The sequence below is a fragment of the Dictyostelium purpureum genome (genome assembly GCF_000190715.1).
Source record: "Dictyostelium purpureum unplaced genomic scaffold DICPUscaffold_39, whole genome shotgun sequence".
NCBI classification, from domain to species: Eukaryota; Evosea; class Eumycetozoa; order Dictyosteliales; family Dictyosteliaceae; genus Dictyostelium; species Dictyostelium purpureum.
The window spans coordinates 99812-122440 of record NW_003519376.1 but is presented as its reverse complement, the minus strand read 5'-3'; the positions used below and the strand labels follow the sequence as shown (position 1 = coordinate 122440).

The 22629-nt window shown below is 26.5% G+C and overlaps 9 protein-coding genes across 9 annotated transcripts; 3 read left to right on the top strand and 6 right to left on the bottom strand.

Annotated features, from left to right (window-relative positions):
* Positions 1 to 702: 702 nt before the first annotated feature.
* DICPUDRAFT_28921 (uncharacterized protein) lies at positions 703 to 1307 on the top strand (the record flags this gene model as incomplete). Its single annotated transcript, XM_003285148.1, has 3 exons — positions 703 to 762; positions 875 to 1043; positions 1120 to 1307. The coding sequence occupies 3 exons, from the start codon at positions 703 to 705 to the stop codon at positions 1305 to 1307; spliced, it is 417 nt and encodes a 138-aa protein (XP_003285196.1).
* A 115-nt stretch (positions 1308 to 1422) lies between these two features.
* On the bottom strand, positions 1423 to 3267 carry DICPUDRAFT_28946 (uncharacterized protein; the record flags this gene model as incomplete). The annotated part of the gene is made up of 2 exons (XM_003285122.1): positions 1423 to 1644; positions 1708 to 3267. 2 exons carry the CDS (start codon positions 3265 to 3267, stop codon positions 1423 to 1425), a joined length of 1782 nt encoding a protein of 593 aa, XP_003285170.1.
* A 1168-nt stretch (positions 3268 to 4435) lies between these two features.
* Positions 4436 to 7708, top strand: DICPUDRAFT_96962 (uncharacterized protein; the record flags this gene model as incomplete). The annotated part of the gene is made up of 3 exons (XM_003285147.1): positions 4436 to 4467; positions 4506 to 4643; positions 4714 to 7708. 3 exons carry the CDS (start codon positions 4436 to 4438, stop codon positions 7502 to 7504), a joined length of 2961 nt encoding a protein of 986 aa, XP_003285195.1. The 3' UTR covers positions 7505 to 7708.
* A 65-nt stretch (positions 7709 to 7773) lies between these two features.
* On the bottom strand, positions 7774 to 8788 carry DICPUDRAFT_86597 (uncharacterized protein; the record flags this gene model as incomplete). The annotated part of the gene is made up of 3 exons (XM_003285121.1): positions 7774 to 7907; positions 7987 to 8441; positions 8526 to 8788. The coding sequence occupies 3 exons, from the start codon at positions 8786 to 8788 to the stop codon at positions 7774 to 7776; spliced, it is 852 nt and encodes a 283-aa protein (XP_003285169.1).
* Positions 8789 to 9175: 387 nt separating this feature from the next.
* On the bottom strand, positions 9176 to 11783 carry DICPUDRAFT_76134 (uncharacterized protein; the record flags this gene model as incomplete). The annotated part of the gene is made up of 3 exons (XM_003285120.1): positions 9176 to 10090; positions 10175 to 11209; positions 11286 to 11783. The coding sequence occupies 3 exons, from the start codon at positions 11781 to 11783 to the stop codon at positions 9176 to 9178; spliced, it is 2448 nt and encodes an 815-aa protein (XP_003285168.1).
* Positions 11784 to 12409: 626 nt separating this feature from the next.
* DICPUDRAFT_7134 (uncharacterized protein) lies at positions 12410 to 13711 on the top strand (the record flags this gene model as incomplete). Its single annotated transcript, XM_003285146.1, has 1 exon — positions 12410 to 13711. A coding segment is annotated over one exon (1302 nt), but the record flags the coding sequence as incomplete, so codon positions are not given.
* A 173-nt stretch (positions 13712 to 13884) lies between these two features.
* On the bottom strand, positions 13885 to 16815 carry DICPUDRAFT_149048 (uncharacterized protein; the record flags this gene model as incomplete). The annotated part of the gene is made up of 7 exons (XM_003285119.1): positions 13885 to 14339; positions 14410 to 14842; positions 14912 to 15193; positions 15262 to 15719; positions 15796 to 16216; positions 16285 to 16626; positions 16759 to 16815. 7 exons carry the CDS (start codon positions 16813 to 16815, stop codon positions 13885 to 13887), a joined length of 2448 nt encoding a protein of 815 aa, XP_003285167.1.
* A 320-nt stretch (positions 16816 to 17135) lies between these two features.
* DICPUDRAFT_28940 (uncharacterized protein) lies at positions 17136 to 18903 on the bottom strand (the record flags this gene model as incomplete). Its single annotated transcript, XM_003285118.1, has 2 exons — positions 17136 to 18107; positions 18187 to 18903. 2 exons carry the CDS (start codon positions 18901 to 18903, stop codon positions 17136 to 17138), a joined length of 1689 nt encoding a protein of 562 aa, XP_003285166.1.
* Positions 18904 to 19157: 254 nt separating this feature from the next.
* On the bottom strand, positions 19158 to 20432 carry DICPUDRAFT_86592 (uncharacterized protein; the record flags this gene model as incomplete). The annotated part of the gene is made up of 1 exon (XM_003285117.1): positions 19158 to 20432. The coding sequence occupies one exon, from the start codon at positions 20430 to 20432 to the stop codon at positions 19158 to 19160; it is 1275 nt and encodes a 424-aa protein (XP_003285165.1).
* Between the last annotated feature and the right edge of the window lie 2197 nt (positions 20433 to 22629).

The following is a 22629-nucleotide window of genomic DNA, read 5'->3' as shown; positions in this document are numbered from 1 at the left end:
CCCCACCCCTTTTTTTTTCATTTTTTGACACACCTCAAAAATTTTTTCTTTTTAAAAAATTCTCCCGTAATCCATTATTAATTAAATTTTTTATATCTCTTTAATTTTCACCATTTCCTTTATTTATGGTTTAATCAATTAATCAATCAATAACTAAATAATAATTAAATAAATAAAAAAACTTATTTTTTTTTTTTTTAAAAAAAAAAAAAATTTTAATTAATTAGGATTCCCCAAAAAAAAAAAAAAATCGGAAAAACAAAAAAATTTTTTAACCCACTTTTTTTTGTTTAAACCATATTCCCTTTATGTTAATAAATAAGGGGGAAATTTAAAAAAAAAAAACAATTTAATTTAATTCTTCAACACATCATTGTTACGATTATTTTAGTTAATTTAAAAAATAAAATTATAAAAAAAAAAAAAAAAAAAAAAAAAAAAAAAAAAAAAAATTTAAAAAAGAAAAATAAATAAAATTTTCATTTTTTTTTGTTTTTTTTTACACATAATTGTCGTTTATTGTGTTTTTATTTTATTTAATTAGATTTTTTAAAAATATTAATATAATAAAAAGAAATATATAATTAATAATATATACAATAAATAAAGCTAATAATATAGTTAATAAATATAGAGTAAATTAATATAATAAATAATTAAATAAATAATTTAATACTTGTAAAATATAATAAAATATAAAGAATGTCAATTTCAGGTGTTGTTAGATTAGGAAAACCTTCAAAAAAGGCTATTTTTTCAATGGTAGGATTTCTTTTATAAAAATTTCTTTTTTTTTTTAAAAAAAAAAAAGTCATCAAGAATTTTATTGCATTATTACTTTTTATAAAATATTAATATTCTTAAACTTATACAGACCGATTCAGCTATTAAGAGAGTTAAAGAAATTATGAAAGATAATAAAATAGATAATTGTATTGGATTAAGATTAGGTGTTAAACAAAGAGGGTGTTCAGGAATGTCATATACATTAGATTTTGCAACTACAAAAAACAAATTTGATGAAACTGTTGTCGCAGATAAAGGTATAGTTTTAGAATTTATATAGGTATAGGTAGTTTTCAAATTAAGATCATCAATAACTAATATAAATTACTTTAGATATAAATATTATAGTAGATTCCAAAGCATTACTATCAGTTATAGGTACAGAGATGGATTATATAGAGGAACCAATTAAAAAAGAATTTATTTTTATTAATCCAAATGCAACCAATACATGTGGATGTGGAGAGTCATTTTCAACTAAAGATTTTTCAATCCCTGACCTAAATTTATCAAAAAATTGACATTATTTAAATAAAGTTTTAGCAAAAAAAGTTACTATTATTAAAAAAAATTTGAAAAAAAGTGTATTATATTAAATAAAAAGTTATCGAGGATTTTTATTTTCCTTTTATTGTTTTATAATTGGGTATTTGTAAAATTTTTTGAAGGAATATCAAATAGTATTTTTAAAAGTGTTTTTTGTGAAGCTGATTCTGATGGTGGTTGTAAAGTACCACTTGATCCTAATGGGGTGTTATCGTTTTCATCTTTTGGTGTGGTCGATGCTATATTACTACTACTATTATTATTATTATTTAAAGTTAATGATTTTGTTGAAAACTCTAAGCAAATGGTAAACTAGTGAATTATTAAAGTATTAGTAAAAATTATATTTGTAAAGTCATTGAAATAAATACTTACTTTAATGTTTTCAAATTTAGAATTGAATTTCTTTTCATTTATAGTGTTTTCGTCAGTATTTAATAGTAATTGATCTGGTAAGTGAATAATTAAATGTGTAACTTCGTCTTGACCATTATTGTCAAAAACTGAATTTTCAACACCAACTTTACCAATAAAACGCAATTTTAATCTATTGTCTTTTCTATCTATGAAATATCTGGCATCTTCTAAATTCTTTAGTTGCTGAATGTGAGCTTCTTTTTCCATATCGTCGGTTTCGTCTAAAAGACCACCAATAAAAGTTTCATTTTGATAGAGATCGACCAATTGAGCATTATCATCTAATGAAATCATTGAACCTTTAATTTCCATTGGGAAGTTCATAAAGAGATGGGAGTGTAATGGATTGTTGAATACTAAAAACATTTCGAATAAGTCGTTGTCGATCCAATTAATCTTTGAAATGTGTATACGTGGTAAATAAGAGTAGGCGAAGTGTTGTCTTTTGAATTCAGTTTTTCCTGGGTTAACATCTGGTTTGATTAATAAACGATCACATCTTTTACATCTCTTTGATCTACGAGTTAATAGTGGTCTATGATGTGGTTCTAATTTCTTTAAAGATTTTGATTGAGTTGGAATTTGGTGGAGTCTTTGGGCTAATGTTGAGATTTCATCAGCATCCTCTATTTTGTTTAATTGATCTAAATCTAAATCGTCATCATATTGATCTTTTGTTTCTGCATCATCAAATAGGGTATTGTTTTCATTGGTTGGTAAAGTTGATTCTATTTTATTAAATATTCTCGATTGAACTCTATCCTGTTGCATTTTATCCGAATCTTCGGTTGTAATAGGTGTAAGACCTTTTTTAATGTTTGCATTTGTTAATAATGATGAGCCTGGTGTAATCTTTGGGAGTAGGTTATTATCTGGCAATGGTTCAGGTACTGAGGAGTTAATCCATCGTTGTTCATCACTCTTTAAAAAGTTCTTTCTTTGGCTATGTTTTTGATGTTTCGATTGCTGACCAAGGAACTGCTTCATTGCCTGTGCTATTTTAATTCTTGTAAGAGTTTTCTTATCTTTTAGTGATGATAGCTCTGCTGATTCTTTATTGACAATTTCTAAAACTTTATTTAACTGTATATATGCTTCTGATTCTTCATTCTTTGCTTTAATACTGTGGGAGTCGAATCTAAATTCTTTTTCACCAGAGTTGATTGAGTTCCATTTACAAAATGTGCAATTTAAAAAGAATGTTTCTACACCATTTGCGTTTGTGCTTGCTGAATAAGTAAGTACATTGAAGCACATTGGACATTCAAAGCATTTCTTGCATCTATTTCCATTTAGTGATGCCTCTGCTGATGATATATGTTCTAAACAATTTGGGCAATAATAGCAATCTATATCCTCTGTAATACAAAATTTGCAATTGGTCTTTAAACAACTGATACAATAATATAACTCTGTCAAGTGATATGATTTGCCACAATTACAACTATATTTTATAATATCATGATTTGTTAAATTCTTATTAAATTGATATGTATTTTCCAATCTTTGCGAATACATTATGAATAATCTTATTAATATAAATTGTAAAGTTCAATAGTAGATCAGTTATATAGATTTTATTATTATAATTATTTTATTAAAAGATTTCAGTTATACGTTCAATTTATAATTAAAATTTTTTTTTTTTTTTTTTAATTTTTTTTAAAAAAAAAACTTTTTTTTATTTTTTATTTTTTTTTTTTTATTTTTTTTTTTCAAATTAATTTTTTTTTCTTTTTTCTTTCATTTATATTTATTTTATTTATTCATATATATTTAGTGTGTGTGTATATATGAATAAAGTATTATAATAATAACAAAAAATTATAAAAAATAAAATAAAAATAATAAAAATAATCATTGTAACATTAAATAAACACAAAAAAAAGAAAATAATAAAAAAGAGGGAAATCTTAAGATCGGTGTGTGAAGTGTTATAGTATATTTCATACCACACCATCCCATACATATAACAATTTAAACAAAAAACATATTTATTTATTTATTTTCATTTTTATTATATATATTTATCTATATATATAAGGAAAAGAAAAACACATACTATCTATATCTTAATTTAATGGTAAGTTTTATTTAATATGGGTTTTTAGATATATACATTTGTTTTCCATTATTTCTTTTTTAAAAATTTTATTTTTTTTTATTTTTTAATATATTTTTTTGTTTCTCTTTTGTAAGTATCACCAGAAACAAAACTAAATCAATCATTCATGATTACCAAATATATAATATCATTAATATAATATTATTGTGTGGTGGTGGTTTTGTTTTTTTAATTAGATATTTGATATAATAAAAAATTAAAGAGAGAAAATTTTTTTAATTATTTTTTAATTTTTTTTAAAATTTTTTTTATTTTTTTTTTTTTTATTTTTTTTTTTTTTTTTTAATTTTTTAATTTTTTTTCAACCTCCTTATTATTGTCCATTATTTTTAAAAATATACACATAAAAACTAGATTATATATACTAATAACCTTATTAAATAGTTTTAAATAGAAAAATTTAGAAAAGAAAAGAGAAAAGGAGATAGAAATTTTAATTTTTTTTTTTTTTTTTTTTAAAAAAAAAGAAATTTAAATATTTTAGTTTATATATAAAGGAATAAAAGATCATTTAAAAAAATAATATATATTTAGCTATATATATATATATATATATAAAAGATGAAGGAAGAGAAAAAAAGTCGAAATGGAGAGTATGTTGTTGGTACAAATTTTAGATATGGTCAGGTAGTTTATGGAAGAATGCAGGATATCCCCAATGGCCAGCCAGAGTCCATGATCCATCGAAATCAATTTCATCAGCCGTTAGAAAAGCACAACCTAAAAATAGTCCTATAATTCTGCTTCATTTTTTTTCAAGTAATGATTAGTAAGTATATTGGCATTATAAAAAAAAAAATAAAAAAAAATCTTTAATATTAATTTATTTTTAAAATTAGTGCATGGTTAACTCCAGATTCTGTTACAGATTTTTTATCACATCCACAAATGAAAAACAAACCAAAAAGCAAACAATGGCAAAAGGCATATAAAGCTGCATTAAGATATATTAAAAATGGAAACAAAGACGTTACATCATCAGAGAGCGAATCAGAAAGTGAATCGGATGACTATTCAGATGACTCAAATGTAGAAAGTGATTCAAGTAGTGAGTCAGAAAATGAAAAAGTTTCAACGCCTAAAAAATCATCATTAGATTCTAAAAATAGTATTGCCAAAAAGAAATCAACCAACAGTAGCAGTAGCAGTGGTAATGGCAGTTCAAAATCGGATTCTAGTAAAAAATCAAAATCGAAATCAAGTAATGGCTCAGGCAGCAGTAGTAGTGGCAGCAGTAGCAGTAATAGCAGCAGTAGCAAGCAAAAGGGTAAATCAACAGATTCAAAAAGTTCTAAAAGTAGTAAAAAGGATTCATCCTCATCATCTTCATCGTCTTCAAAAAAGAAAGCCAGCAGTAACGGAAAAAGAAAGAGTAGAGTTGTCAGTGATAGCGAAAGTAGTGATAGTGATATTGCCACAAGTGATTCTGATTTAAGTGATTCTAGCTTTAGTAGTAAAAGCGAAGACGAAGTTAAAGAAAAAAAGCATAAAAGATTAAAGAAAATTGAAGAACCAGTCACACCAAAAGCAAAAAAAGAAAAAGAAAAGGAAAAAGAGAAAGAAAAAGAGAAAGAAAAGTTAAATGGCACAACAGTTAAAAAAGAAACAAATTCTACAAAATCTACAAGTACATCTAGCTCAGCATCATCCACTACTTTATCATCCAGCTTAAAAAATTCAAATGAAAATATAGGTTTTACAGGTTCTTCCAATAGTAAAAAGCCAACATCAGTTCCATCATCCCCACCACTTAGATCTCCAATTACAACCACTACCACCACTACAACCACAACACTTTTATCATCTCCACCATCATCACAAGCTAACAAGACTAAACTTTCAAATAGTGGCACAAATAAGATACCGACATCAACTAGCACTAGCACAACAACAACAACCAATGATTCATTTTCAATTGATGATAAGCCATATTATAAAGATCCACCAATTTTTTCAACTACTCCTATCAAATCTAATGGTGGTACCACTAAATTAAATAGAGTCTCATCAGAACCATCACCATGGTCTATTGACACATCAGATATCAGACAACAAAACTCTCCACCAGTTCAAACTCATCTTTCATCTATAGGCACAAGCAGCACTAATACCAGTAGCATTTATGAAAATTACGCAAACAAGTATGCAGGCATAAGTGATCCCTACGCTACAGGTTTATACACAAATAGCTCGACAAGATTTGTAGATGATTATTATGCTTCATCATTATATGGTGGAAAGGTAGACCCTCTTTTATCATCAAGCTCAACTACAACAACATCAACAACTAGCACTACACCTTTACCAAAATCCTACTATCATCCATATGGAATGATAGATGTACAGAAACCACCACCTTATGGTAATTATAAAACTTCAACACCAATTTCATTATCAACTACAACTACAACTTCATCAACATCAACACCACACCAACCACCAAATTCAAATAGTTCAACCCACATGTACAGTCCACAGCCACATTCATCCGGTGAAATACTGGATTCAAGAATATCACCACCAAAACATCACCATTTAGATTCTTACTACGATCACGATGATTATAGAAATGATAGAAGATATGGAAGACCAGCCCCACCTTATAGTAGCAGAGATCATTTAGACAGAAGGGGTGACATCGACCCATATCACAAATCAAGACCTCCACCATTACCAGTTGGCAGGAGAGATGATTATCCACCAATTCCACAATCACATATAAGTCGTAGTTTAGAATACGAAAGAGATTATAGAGATCGTCCACCTTCTTCACTCCCACCATCATCATCTACCCAGCCTATAGGAGGAGGTTTTAGAAATGACCCATACTATGACAGAAATAGATCAAGACCACCACCATACAGAGATAGTCGTGAAGTAAGACCACCATATAGAGGTGCCGATCGTACCGATAGAATGCTCGATCGTGAAAGAGACTGGGATCGTAATGACAGAATTCTCGATCGTGAAAGAGATTGGGACCGTAGTGATTCAAGATTACACGACTATAGAGACAGAGATATAAGGGACAGCAGGGATTATAGGTCAGATTTTAGAGATAGAGATATGTGGCAAGATAGGGAAAGAGAGAGAGATAGAATGCACATCGACCGTGATAGAGATAGAATAGGTGATCGTGATAGAGACATATGGCAGGAAAGAGAAAGAGATAGAATACACATCGACCGTGATAGAGAAAGAATGGGTGATCGCGATAGAATTCTTGATCGTGATAGAATTATTGACCGTGATCGTGATAGAATTCTTGACCGTGATCGTGATAGATTTATAGACCGCGACCGTGATAGATTTTTAGATAGAGGAATTGATAGAGATACAAGAGGTAGTAATGACAACAGAGCATCATCTTCAAATTCATTGCCACCATCAAACCCAAATGGTTCAAATCCAAATTCAAACTTAAACGCAAACTCGACTCCAAGTTCTTCGATACCAACACCACCAAATACAACCACATTAAATTCATCATCAATAACCTCAATAACCTCATCATCAACAACTACAACATCCAATACAACAAACAATGATATTTTACCATCCTCAAATATATTAAGTGCTCCTATTACTCCCAGTAAACGAGAGAGTAAATGGGATATCGACCGAAAATAATATAATAAAATAATAATAATAATAATTACAATAACAAGAGATAATAACAATAATAAACAGATCCAGATCCATAATTATTTTACCAACCATATAACCAAGAATACAAATATTTTTTTTTAAAGAAAAAAAAAATAAATAACTACGACAAATTTTTTTTTTTTTTAATATATGATTATTAAAATTAAAAAAAAAATAATTATATTGAACCTATACACCCTTGTTTAATTTGCTTATATAATTTTTTTTTACATATTTATTTTTATTTATATTTAGTCATACAACGAACTAATTTCGAAATCTTTCATTAATAATGTTTCGAAATCCTTCATTATTGGACCAAAACTCATAACATTAACTGGGTTTTTGTTTTGGTAATATCTGTCAAACGAAATAAAAATTCTTGCTAATTTTTTATAAAATAAATAAAATTTGTAAGTATAAATCTAGTTTTTTAAAATTAATAAGTTATAATAAATAAATACCATAAAGTTCATTAAATTGTTCGATATTTGAACCAACTTTATAAAAATGAATCTTATAACTTGAAATCTTCATTAACTTTGAAACTAAGGCTGTTATATTAATTCCTGTAATGGCAAATGGATATTGACATTTTGATCTTGAATTGTTTAAGGCATCTCTAGCTTTGTCAGAATGAATTGTAGATAAATAAACTAAATTCTCTAAACCCAAAATTCCCATACCTCTAAAATCTGTAGCTGGGTCTTTACCTTGAAAGCCTAATTCACCCCATTCTGAACTAAATCTTGCGCTTCTTCTAACATTTGGTGAAAGAGATTGCCAAAGTAATTCTAGCATGTCCTCATGTTCTTGATTTTTGTTATCATAGAGTTCATTTTGTTTGTTTTTAATTACTTTTTTAAATGTTTGATATGAGCTAATTGGTTCTAATGCTGATATTAAATTTGGTAAAATTCTTATAAATAAAAATAAATAAATATAAGTATTTTTAATTTTTAATTTTTTTTTTTTTTTTTGAAAATTTAAATGAAATTTTTACGTTGCATCAAATGTTAAAACCTCTTGATTAAAATTTTTAATTTCGACAATTTTAATTGCAATATCGCCCGAGTCAAATTCGTTTTCCATTTCTGTTTTTATTTTAATAAGTTGTTTTGAATTTTCTATGCTATCCTCTATAAGTTTTGTTTTTTCAAATGACTTTATTTGATTGTCATAACAAATTCTTTCTATTTCTGACTTTTTTGAAAAAAAATGTACAATATATTTATAGATTTTCCATAAAAATAATGGGATTTGCATTTTTAATGGTATATATATATATAATATTAATAAATAAATAAAAATAATCGTTATGAAAAAACAAAAAAAAAAAAAAAAAAAGAAAAAATTAAAAAAAATAAAAATAAAAATAAAAATTAAAAAAATAAAAATTAAAAAAAATAAAAAAAAGGTTTTAAAAACACAAAAACAAAAACAACTATTAAAATATTTCAAGAAACACATCAACAAACAATTATTAAAAAATTCAAGAAACACATCAACAAAAACAACAAGTTATTTTAAAGAAAAAATTATTTTAATTAAATTTTAACCCAAAAATATCTAATTTTAAAAAAAATAAAAATCAAAAAAAAAAAAAAAAAAAAAAAAAAAAAAAATTAATTTAAATTTAAATATTTTATTTATTTAATTTAAACGATTCTTTTTCAAGATTGAAAGGGCTAATTCTTCTTGATCTTCAATGGTTCTCTTTTTATTTGAGATTTGTGGTTTAACTTTTTCTTCTTCTTCTTCTTCCTCTTCTGATTCGTCTTCTGAATTATCGCTATTTTCTTCTTCATCATCACTATTTTCATATGGATCATCTTCACCAGGTGGTACGAAATAAGCAACTGATTCTTCTTCATCACCATCTTTATATTGAGATAATTCTTTACTTTGAAGTTTTAATTTTCTTCTCTTTAATCTTTCTTTTTGTAAAATTTTATCTTCAGCATCACCTTGTTTAACTTCTGATCTAATTTTTTCTAAATATGAGGTTGGTAAAACACCATTGGTTGGAAGTGCAGTAGACTCTTGGAATTTTAATTTGTTTGGATCGTTCAAGTATTTCTTTTCTTTTTGATCCTTTCTTGAAAGTTTTTCTGGAACATCTGATGTATCAACATTATGATCCTTTCTTTTAATTGTCATAAAGTCTTCATCATCCTCCTCGTTATCTTCTTTATGTCTAAGTTTTTGATAGTTTTCAGAGAAAACATTAGCATTTTTACGTAAAAATGTTTTTTCAATATTTGAAAGTGGTCTCTTATTATTTGTAATAACAATTTCACCATCTGAACCTTCTTCTGGTAACTCTGCATCACTATCGATATCTGAATCTTTATCTTTTTCACCTTTAGATTTTTGGTCTTGTAATTTCTTTTGAATATCTGCGACAATAAATGATTTATTTTTATCTGCACTTGATTTACCAAATGAAATCTGTGGTTTACCTAATAAACCTAATGATTTAGAAAAATCTTCAATATTTAATTTTTCGATATTAAATATTTCTTTATTTGATTGTCTATAAACTGATCTTAAATATGAAACAAATGACTAAATGATAATAAAATAAAGTTTTAAAAATTAATTAGTATTTATATGATATTAAAATATGCAGGTAAATAAATTTATAATTACTTTTTGAGCTAAATATTTTAATTCGGTTTTTTCAGATAAGAAACCACTTAACTGTGAATCGATTGAAACTAATTTTTCTGGATTTGGTTCTAAAACTTCATATTTCATTTTTTGTTTTTCTAATAAAGCAGTCATAGCTTCTTTTTCGCTTGGTAAAAGGATTGTAATAGCTTGACCTGTAGCATTATTTCTTGCAGTTCTACCGATTCTATGAATATATGTCTCGATATCATCTGGGCAATCAACTTGAATAACCCATTCAACCTCTGGGAAATCTAAACCTCTTGCAGCAATATCGGTGGCAAACAAAACACCTGCTTTCTTTTTACAAAAATCTTCAAATACCTCTAAACGTGTCCATTGTTTCATTTTACCGTGTAATTGGAATAAAGATGTACCTGGATTTAAAAGTCTAAAGGTTTCATATACAAATCTGATTTGTTTACATGATGCAAAGAATACAATAACTTTTGATGTTAAATGGGTCTTGACGAATGAATACAACATATTTAATTTCATTTCTAATGGGATAATACAGATAGTTTGAGTAAGATTTTGTGGTGCTGTAATAATATCCTTTTCATAAACTGAAATGTATTCTGGCTCGTTAAGTGAAAGTCTAACTAAATCACGAACTGATTTGGTTTGGGTTGCTGAGAATAAAAGTGTTTGTCTTTGTTTTGGAAGATTTTCGAGGATTGAATTGAGTGATTTTGAAAAACCTAAATCTAAAATACGATCTGCTTCATCCAATACTAACATCTTTAAATTACTACAATCAAAACCATAAGTTTCGTCCATATGTTGTAATAATCTACCTGGTGTTGCAATTAAAATGTTCATAGCATTTACTTTTTCTTTTTCTTGTGTAACATTTCTACCACCAATAAGTAAACCTGCTGAAAATGTATGATGTTTACCAACTGATTTTAAAACATCAAAAATTTGAATTGCTAATTCTCTAGTTGGTGATAAAACAATTGCACCAATACCATCATTTCTACTCCATCTATTTCTCCATAAAGTTTCTAAAACCTAATAAAATAAATATAATTATATTAATATATATTACTATTACTATAGCTATTCCTATTATTTATTAATTACTTACTGGAATAATAAATGCTAAAGTTTTACCTGAACCAGTTCTGGCAGCACCTAAAATATCTCTACCGCATAAAGTGTGTGGAAGTGAAGCTCTTTGAATATCAGTTAATTTGTAGAATTTTGATTCAGTTAAACCTTTTTGAGTTAATTGAGAGAGTGGTAAATCTTTAAATATTGTAGCTGATGGATAATCGACTTTATATTCTTGTGATGATGAGGATGTTGCATTTGTTGCATTTGTTGATGGTGAGTTTGCTAATGGGTTGGTACCTCTTGCTGGTGCTTCTTCCTTTAATCTATTTTCGATGATTTCAATCTCATTTAATTTAATTGTTAATGGTTTCTTACTATGTTCAATCTTTTTTAATTTCTCGATTCTCTTTTTACTACTTCTATTGTGGAAAATTTTTGAATTATCTGTTTTTTCTTTTTTTGAGTCATATTTATTTTTTGTTAATTTTTTAATATTTTCATCATTGTTTTGTTGTTTATTTTTATCCATTTTATTATATATTTATTGTATATATATAAAATATATATTTTAGAAAAGATGAAAAAAAGAGAAATATTCACAAAAATAAAATAAAATAAAATTTATGAAAAAATATTAAAATAAAAAAAAAGAAAAAGAAAAATAAAAAAAAGAAATAAAAAAAGCCGAAAAACGACAAATTTATTTTTTTAAAAATTTTTTTTTTTTTTTTTTTTTAAAATTTATTAAATTTTTATTTTAATCATTCAAATACAATTAACTGTTATAGGATGACAACAGATATAAAAAAGAAATCAACTACTAAAAAAGTAGTCTCAACTACAAATAAACAAACAGATTCTAAACCAATTGTTAAAAAAACAGTTGTAAAAAAAGTTGTTAATGAAAATAAAAAGCCAATTAAAAAAATAGAAAAAATTGTAAGAGAAGAAGAAGAGGAAGAAAATAACATTGAAGAAGAAGAGGAAGAAGATAAAGAAGAGCAAGTTGTCATTAAATCACCAGCAGTTAAAAAGCAACAACAACAAACACAACAATCAAAAGAAGAAATATTAGATGATGATGAGTTATTAGAAAAGGAAGATGAAGAAAGAGAAATTCAAGAGTTTATTAACAATAGCAATTATAAAAATCAAGAAGAAGAGGAAAAGAAATATGAACATGTTACATTCGAATCATTAGGAGTTCACCCACAAATTATTGATGCATGTTACCGTTCTGGATTTAAGAAACCAAAAGAAATTCAAAGAGAAACTATTCCATGGGCATTAAAAGGACGTGATATCATTGGTTTAGCACAGACCGGTTCTGGTAAAACTGGTGCATTTGTAATTCCAGTACTTCAAAAACTTTTAGAACAACCTCAAGGTATTTTTTGTTTATGTATTGCACCAACTAGAGAGTTGGCTTTTCAAATTGCAGAACAATTTAATGCACTCGGAGCAACTATTGGTGTCAAAACCTGTGTTTTAGTCGGTGGTATTGACTCTATGACTCAATCTTTACAACTTGCTAAAAAGCCACATATCATCATTGGTTCACCAGGTAGAATTATTTTTCATTTAGAAAATACTAAAGGTTTCAATTTACGTTCAATTAAATACTTTATTATGGATGAAGCAGATCGTCTTTTTGGTGCAGATTTCGAAGAGGAAGTTAATAATATTTTAAAGGTTATTCCAAAAGAAAGAAACACATTTTTATTCTCAGCTACCATGACATCTAAAGTTGCCAAACTTCAAAGAGCCTCTTTAGTTAATCCAGTTAAAATTCAAGTTGCAACCAAATACCAAACCGTCGATACATTAATCCAACAATACCTTTTCATCCCATTCAAATATAAAGAATGTTATCTTGTATATATCCTCAATGAATTAGCAGGCAATCTAACCATTATTTTCACATCAACATGTGCCAGTTCAAATAAAGTCACACTCATGTTAAGAAACCTTGGTTTGGCAGCTATTCCAATTAACGGTGATATGGATCAAGCTAAACGTTTAGCATCATTAAGTAAATTTAAACAAGGTACAAAATCAATTTTAGTCGCTACTGATGTCGCTGCTAGAGGTTTAGATATTCCAATGGTCGATTTAGTTATCAATTATGATGTACCAACCAATTCAAAGGAATATATTCATCGTGTAGGTAGAACTGCTAGAGCAGGTAATTCAGGTCGTGCTATTACTTTGGTCACTCAATATGACGTCGAAATGTACCAAAGAATTGAATTTGTTTTAAAAAAGAAATTAGATGAATTCCCATGTCAAGAAGATACCGTATTAATTTTCCTCGAAAGAGTTACCCAAGCCGTAAGAGAAGCAACTAATAAATTAAAAGATAGTGGTTATTCAAGTGGCGATAAGAGTTCAGGCGATGCTGAAGGTAGTATCGGATTTAAAAAGAGAAAAGTTGTAAAAAAGACTCATAAAAAGAAAAAATATTAAATAAATAAATAAATATATAAATAAATTAAAGTTTTTTTTTTTTGTATACATTTATATTTTATTATATAAATTATATTTTTTATTATTTAAACTATTATAATTATTTATTAAATTATTAATATAGTATTTAATTAATTTTTTTTATTTTTTAAATTTAAAACAACTTAATTTTGTTGTTCTTCGGCGAAGGCATTGGCAAGTGGGAAGATTGAATGTAATTTCTCTTTATATTGTTTAACTGAATCTGGTAATATGGTTGAAAGTGATTCAAGATTATTTACACATTGCTCCCAATTGGTTTCACCATTAACATTCATAATTAATTCTAATGCTTTATCTTTTGATTCTGGTGAAAGCTTGTATAAAATTTCACCAGCTACGAAACGGTGTTGAGCAGAGTCTTTATGTTTATCTGCAAATGATTGATTAAAAGCCAAAAGTGAGTTGGTATCGGATGCTAAAGATAATTGTTTTTCGATAGCAGCTTTAACAATTGCTGAAACTTCGGTATCCTTTGAAACTTGGATAAGTAATTCCATTAAATTCTTGTGATATAATGGACTATTTTCATTGATCGATTTGATTTTTAATAAAGTTTTTAATATAACTAAATATTTCTCTATAATTATAAAAAAGTTAATAAATCTGGCCTATCCTTTGAAATAATTAATAAAAATAATGAAACTTACTTTGTTGTAAATTAATTTGACATGATAAAGAATGACCTTCGATATCATTTGGAGCAAATTTAATAAGGTTGTCAACAAAAACTAAAGCTGGTGTCCATAAGTCGTTCATATGTTTTGCTAAATATTTTTCGCCGTTTGGATCGTCATCTTCTGGAATGGTTAAACCAGTTGATGGATCTTTCTTTGGTTCGGTTGATTTTGGTGGAGCTGGTGGTTTAGCGATGGCTGGAACCTTCTTTAATGGTAGAACAAATTCTGGTTTCTTTTGAATATTTAAAAAGGTTCTGGCAGCAAATTTGGCAGTATCAAAGTATGGTTTGTTTTGATATACAACATCTTCCCATCTTAAAAATTCAATATATGATCTTAAAGTTAATTTCTTTTGAATATGGTTGTGGAAATCCATTTGATCTTCGAGAAATTCACCAAAGTGCTATAATAGAAAAATTATTAATAAAACTATATAAATATAAATTAAATATTTAATATTAAATAAACTTACTTTTTCGACTAAATTGAATAATTTTAAGGCTTTGGCATAATCACCTGATCTTAAATAAGCAGCACCTAATTCATTTTCGTACCAAATAACTTGGAATTCGCTCATATTGAACATAAGGGTTTGACTTTCATCTTTAATCAAAGAGAAGATAGCCTCGGCAGTATCTGGGTCGTTGTTTCTAAGAGCATATTTTGCACATTTGGTATTTAAATATCTATCAGCTAAATCTAACTTACGAGCAGTATCATATTCTTCAAAAGCTCTTTGAACATCACCTTGATGCTAAATTAAAAAAAATATTAATAACTTGATTTAAATTGATGTTATTATTACTACTATTTAATATTTACTTTATATAATTTAGCTTTAATAACATAAAAATCTAAACAGGTTGGAGTGTGTTTAATACCTTGTTCAATGTAATCTAATGATTCTTTGAAGTCATTTAATTTGTCGTAATGTTGACCAAGATAATAATAGCACCATAAAATAGTTGATGGAGATTCTTTTTCTGATGAACCTGAAAGGGTTTGGTTATCTTTGAGTGATTGTAAATGATCCAAGAAAACTTGGGTGATAACTTCAACTTTATCCTTGTTGTTATATAAACATTTGAGACTGTTGAAAAGTGATGGAATGTTTTTAGTAAGGAATTTACCTGAATATTTAACTAAATGTTCTCTAAATTCTTGTTTGTCTTGTAAAAACATCAATGGAATCTTTTGAATTAAAACACTCTTTGGATATTGTTGTTCTAAATCTTTATATAAATCTTTTAATAAATTAATTTTTTCTTGATCTAAATTTTCTATAATAAAAAATGGATTATAATTAGTAAAAAATGTTATTAATAAACTTTTAATTCTGCTGTATGTATTTCTTACCTAAATTTTCACTTTTGATATTTTTTGATTCCCAAAGTTTTTTATGAACATTTAAATTATCTGGATTTAATTTAATTAAATTTCTTAAAATGGTTTCAGCTTTTTGATTTTCATTCTTTTTCATTAAGATTTCAGCTTGCTTTTGCTTGGCCCAAAGTTTATCTAAAATAATCTTTTCTTCTTTAACTAAAATATTAAGGGCTTGGTCGTATTCTTGCATTTCATCGAGAAGCATACATTTGTAAAGGAGTAATTCAGAGTATCTAAGACCTGTCTTTTCTTTATCATCGAGAATATCAAAGAATTTTTCTAAAATTGAAAAAGCTGCTTTTTGTTGACCCATTAAATGATAAGTGATAATTAAACCAATCCAATGACTTTTAATTGATGGTTGTAATTTTAATAAAGCTGCATAACTTTCCTAAAAGATAATTAAAATATTAATATTTTTAATGATGATGAAGATGATATTTTAATGATGTTAATTACTTTTAAACCAGTTAAATCTCTTGCGTATAATTGAATTGATGATAAATCTCTTAAGATTTGTGAACTTTCTTTATTATTTTTTGATGCCATTTTGAAAGCTTTACCAGCTTCTAAATAGTTTTTATCTTGTCTATGAAGAAAACCTAATGTGTGCCATGCAATTGAACTTGTCATGTTTGATTTAATGGCTTTGTTTGCAATTTCGTGGGCTTCTTCTTTTTGATCCATATTATAAATAATTAATGACTTGAAACATGATGCATCGACATTATCTGGATGGGTTTTTAAGAAAGCATCACATGCCTTTAAACCTTTTTTATATTTTTTATCATCAAATAATTTCTAAATAATATATGAGTTTTTATTAATAAAACTATAACATCATAAACCGTGGGGGTGGATTGTTGTGTGTGATGTGTATGAAATTTCGTAATTATTTTTTTTTTGATTTTTTTTTTGATCAATAATACATACTGAGATATTTTTAATAGCGGCTTGATCTTTACTCGATAACTCTTTAGTTGGTGCCATTATTATGATTATTATCTAAAATCGGGTAACCAAAATAAAAAAACTAATGACCTGAAAATAAAAATTTAAAAAAAAAAAATTGAAAAAATTGAAAAAATTTAAAAAAAAATTTTTAAAAAAAAAATTAAAAAAAAAAAATTAAAAACTATGTGTAAAGTAATGATATAAATAAATAAAATTATAAAACGAATAAATGGGGTGGTTACTTTTTTTGGTTAAAGTCATTGGTTTTTTTTTATATTTTTTTTTCTATTTTTGAATTATTTGCTTATTTTTTTTATTTTATTTTTTTTTTTTGGTAAAAGATTTAAAAAGATTCATTATTCTTCATCTGAATCTCCAACTTTTTTATTTGGTTTTTTTTGTTGGGTGGTTTTTGGTTTTTGTTGTGGTTTTGATTTTTGTTGTGATTTGGTTGGTTTGACTGGTTTAACTGGCTCTTCTTCTTCTTCCTCTTCTTCATCTCCGAAACTTGCATCTTCTTCATCTTCGAAACTTTCATCATCTTCATCTTCTCCATCATCTTCTTCATAACCTTCTTGATTTCTATTTTGTTTAGTAAAAATAACTGGTTCTTTTGAACCTTCTTGTTTTTCGAAACCAAAGGCATTTTGGACTGAAATGAATTTTTTAGTATCGATAATATTTGGTCTTTGGCTTTCAGAACCAATGGCTAAAATAAATGGTGAGTTTTGGAAGAAAGAAACAGAAAAGACCTCTTCTTGAAGTGATTTCTCTTCAATAAGTGAAACTTGGTTGTTGTTGTCAAGTTTCCAAAGTTTAAGTGTGTGATCACTGCTACCAGTTGCAAAGAAACCAGCTTGACCTGGACAATATGAAAAAGATGAAACACCTGAACTGTGAGCTTGAACGGACCAAACTGGTTTGGCATTTGGACCTAATGTAGCATCATAGGATACTACTGTACCATTATCGGTACCAACAATAAACTCTTTTGCATTATGTGGATTCCATTGAAGACATTCAACTTCACCTTTAACTGACCATTTATAAGCTGCATCTGGTGATCTAACATCTACAATACTAACATATTTATCGTGTGAACCAACTAAAAGAGCTGTTTTTTCTTGACTATTCCATTGTAATGCTGAAATTCTATCTTTGTGATGAGTGAATGTATTTAAACATTGTTGAGTTGTAATATCCCATACTTTAACAGTTTTATCACCAGAACCACTTGCTAATACGTTTCTTTGTTGTGAATTCCAAGATAATGAAATAACACTATCTATATGACTATTTGGTTTAAATTTATTTATATTCTTTTGTTTCTATAATAATAGATGAAAGTGAATTAATATATATAAAATAAAAAATGAATAAAAAAGGAATAAAAATATTTAAACTTACACCTCTGATTTTCTTTTCGTCTAATTTACCGCCTAATGTAACAGTTGGAATTAAATTGTCAATAACATCTAAATCCCAAATTTCAATTCCTGGTTCAAAAGTACCAACGGCAACAAATGAACCTTTTTCATTAATACTTGCTGGGTTTTGATCGGTCCATGCTAATGAAATTGGGAATGATGATAAAATAATATCGTGATGTACATAGAGATTGTCGCAATCTTCTTCATAAACCATAATATCTAAATGTGAGTATTCATCATCGGCTGTGGCAATTGCTGTAATAAGAATTGAATCAGTTGGTCTAATAACAATATCATCAATATCATCGGCATCTTCTTCTTCCTTATCTTGAAGATATGGATCTGTATCTGAATCTTTATAAAACATTAAACCTTTCATGGCTCTATTAATAAACTTTAAACCAACTTTTTCTGTTTTTTCATTCTTTGCATCTTCTGTCATCATTGATTCATCTTCTTCATCACTGTCATAGTCATCAAAGTTATATCTATCATAAATTTCTTTATCATTGCCGTCTATTTGTGGTTGTGCTTTATTTTTATTCTTTTTATCTTTTTTAGTTGGCTCTACTTCTTCATTGTCTTGAATTGATTTTAATTCTTCTTCGTCTAATTTTTCATCTGAATTTGGGTCAAATTTCTTTGGGAAAGGGTTGGCTGAACCTTTTGGTATCCATTGTAATGCTGAAATCATTTTTTTTGGATATATTTAAAATTTAATTAAATTGTTATAAATAAAAATAAAAAAAAAGAATAAAAAAATGAGACGATAAGCAAAAAAAAAATTTAAAAAAAAAAAAAAGAAAAAAAATTAAAATAAAAAAAAAAAAAACGAAAACGAAAAAAAAAATTTAAATAAATAATTTTTTATTTTTTTAAAATTAAATTATTAATAAATAATTATCAATAAATAATAATTATTATTTTTGTTCGAATAAATAGTTTTGTTTATTTGGTTTTTGAAAAAATTAAAGAACAGTTTGTTCCACCAAAACCAAATGAATTTTTTAATACATGATTGATTTCCATTGGTTGAGATCTTTTTGGCACCAAGTTAATACCCAAACAGTCGTCTGAGGGTTCTTCTAAATTTAAAGTTGGTGGGGCAATGTTATTGTAAAGTGATAAAATTGAAAAAATAGATTCTACACTACCAGCTGCACCCAAAAGATGACCAATTGAACCTTTATTTGAGCTCATTGTAATTTGTTTGTTGCTTGTTTGGATTGAATTTTGATTTACAAAGTCCTTAATTGCTTTACATTCGATACCATCTCCTAAAGGTGTTGATGTGGCATGGGCATTGAAATAGTCAATATCGCTGGCATCAAGACCTGATTCTTTTAGTGCTAGGGTCATTGATCTAAAAGGACCATTTCCGTCACTATTTGGTGCAGATATATGATGGGCATCACCAGATGAGCCATAGCCTTTAACTTCGCAATATATTTTAGCACCTCTAGCAATGGCATGCTCGTACTCTTCCAACACTAAAATACCAGCACCCTCGCCCATTACAAATCCATCTCTTCTCTTATCGAATGGTCTGCTGCTTTCAGTTGGTGTATCGTTGAATTTAGTCGAAAGTGCTTTCATTTTAGAGAACCCTACCATTGAAACTGAATTGATACTTGCTTCTGTACCACCACATATCATTACATCTACTTCGCCATATTTAATTTTCCTAAAGGATTCCCCAATACAATGCGATCCTGTAGCACATGCACTAACAATTGAAAGATTTGGACCCTTTGCTTTATGCAATATACTAACTATACCGGATGCCTCGTTTATAAGTATTCTTGGAATAAAATAGGCAGATACTTTCCCAGTTCCACTTGAGTATTTAGAGATCTTTTCAGTTGCAGCCATAATCTCCTCCATTGAACCAGTACCTGAGCCTATGCAAACGCCAGTACGTTCTTGTAATGAATCCTTATTCTCTTTTAATGCATCACTAATACCGGAATCTTGAACTGCTTCATTTGAGGCAGCAACTGCATATTTTATAAAATCTGAGCTTGCTAAACGCACATCGGAAGGAACCATCTTTTGTTGGTCAAATTGGCCCTCTTCACTTCCTTTTGGAACCATGGCGGCAATTTTTGCAGGTATATCGATTTTGCTGTTGTCGATTGTTAATTTTTGAATACCACTTTCACCATTTATTAGCCTTTTCCAATTAGTATCTAATCCACAACCTAAGGGTGTCACTAGGCCCATACCTGTCACAACAACTCTTTTTAATTTTAAAAAATTACTATTATTATTATTATAAATATTATTATCATTACTATTTATTTTATTATCTATATTTTTATTTGTAACATAAACAGTTGCTATATTTTTTATATCGTTATTATTTTTACTAGCAGTATCTATTTTATCATTATTTAAATTACTAATATTTTTTGTATATATATTATTGTTATTGTTACTTGTAGTTGTTAAGTGTTTTATTCCATATTGTAATTGAAAATTTTTATTTGTTTTATTAAATAATTTCAATATCATTTTTATTTTAATTCTCTGAAAAATATATCTCTTTTTGTAATATTGTGGGGGTTAGAGTATAATTGGCGAAAGTGTGTGTTTTATTATTAATTTAAATAAAATAGATTCATAAGTGATGATAGTTTCCAAACATATACACTACACATATATATTAAAAAAATCTAAATAATCAAATTAGTTTTTTTGAAAGAATTTTTTTTTTTATAATTTTTATAATTTTTATAATTTTTATAAAATTAATTTTTTTTTTTTTTTTTTTTTTTTTTTTTTTTTTTTTTTTTTTTTTTTTTTTTTTTTTTTTTGGGGGAAGGAAAAAAAAATTAAAAAAATCTTTTTTAAATTAAAAGGGGGAATTAAAAGAATTTAAAAAAAAACCCCCAAGGGTTAAAAAAAATAAAACCATTTCCTACCTTTTTTTGAAAAGGAAAAAAAAAAAAGGGGGGGGTTGTAAAAAAAAAAACCTTTTTTAAAAAAATAAAAAAAAAAAAAAATTTTTTATTAAAAATTCTACAAAAAAAGGGGGCCCGAGGGGGGGGGGCTTTTTTTTTTTTTAAAAAAGGCGCGAGAGGGTTTAAGGGGAAATAAAATTTTTTTTGCCCCATTTAATTCCATAATCCAAAAAAAAAAGAAAAGGGGTTTAACTTAATGGTTTTTTGCCACCACAAAGCCATTTCATATTTCGATTGTTAAAAATTAGGTTTTTAGATAGGGGAAATTAATTAAAAATTAATTAAAAATTCCCATAATTGTATATATAAAATAAATTTTTTGTTTCAATTAAAAAAAAAAAAAAAAAAAAAAAAACAAAGGGTACAAAATAAAAAAGGAAACTTTAGGAGCAACTATTAATATTTATATCCCAAGGGCATAAAAAACCAAACTTTAAGGTTATAGAAATAATTAATTCCCTATTGTTGGTGTTGCATATACTTTTTTTTTTTAAAAATTGTTTTTTTTTTTTGTCTCTTTTTATTTTATTATTTCTTTTTTGCTCCCTTTTGTTAATAATTTTGTTTCGATTTTATCCATAGAAAAAAACAAAAATACATTTTTTAAAAATTTTAATTAACACTCACCACTCACAAAAACAACCACATTCACCTGATTTCCTAAGATTTTTAAAAAATGACAATATCAATAATAATTGAAAAATTCTTATTCGTAATCTCTACGCCACCCACCAATAATCATATGTTTTTAACATTAAATTATGTTGTAGTTAATAGTAGTTTTTATTAATCATAAAAAACTAAACATAACAAAACACCAAGGTACCTTTTAAAAGGTGTGTATTTTGGGATTAATAATATCAATATTAATAAAAAATAATAGTAATGTTATTTATTGTTGTACCTATTTATTTAATTTAAATTTAAATTTAAAATTAATTATTTATTAAATAAAAAAATTCATGACCAAAATTGTAGAAAGAATTTTGAATCACTTTGTATGACATAGTGGCAAGACATTTTAATTAACAAAACTCAAAACAAATAAACACACAAAAACACATAAACTCTATTTCTTCCCCTTTATTTTTCTACATAAACCCAAAACACTTTTTTTTTTTTTTTTATGTGGGTGAATATATATTATATTTATGAAATTTATATTTAAAGAGTGTTCAAAGGGGGTATTAATAATATTATCAATTTTATTTATTTATTTGTTTTAATTTTTTATTATTTATTTGTTTTTTTTTTTTTTATTTTTTTGCTTTTTTTTTTTTGTTTGTTTTTTTTTTATCCATATATATTTAAAATTAAATTTTCAATAAAAAAAAAAAAAAAAAAACCAAAATCAAAATTATTAATAGTGATATAAATAATAAAAATAATAGTATTGAAAAAATAATAGAATAATAAAAATAATAATATTAATATCAACAATACCAATAACTATAAAA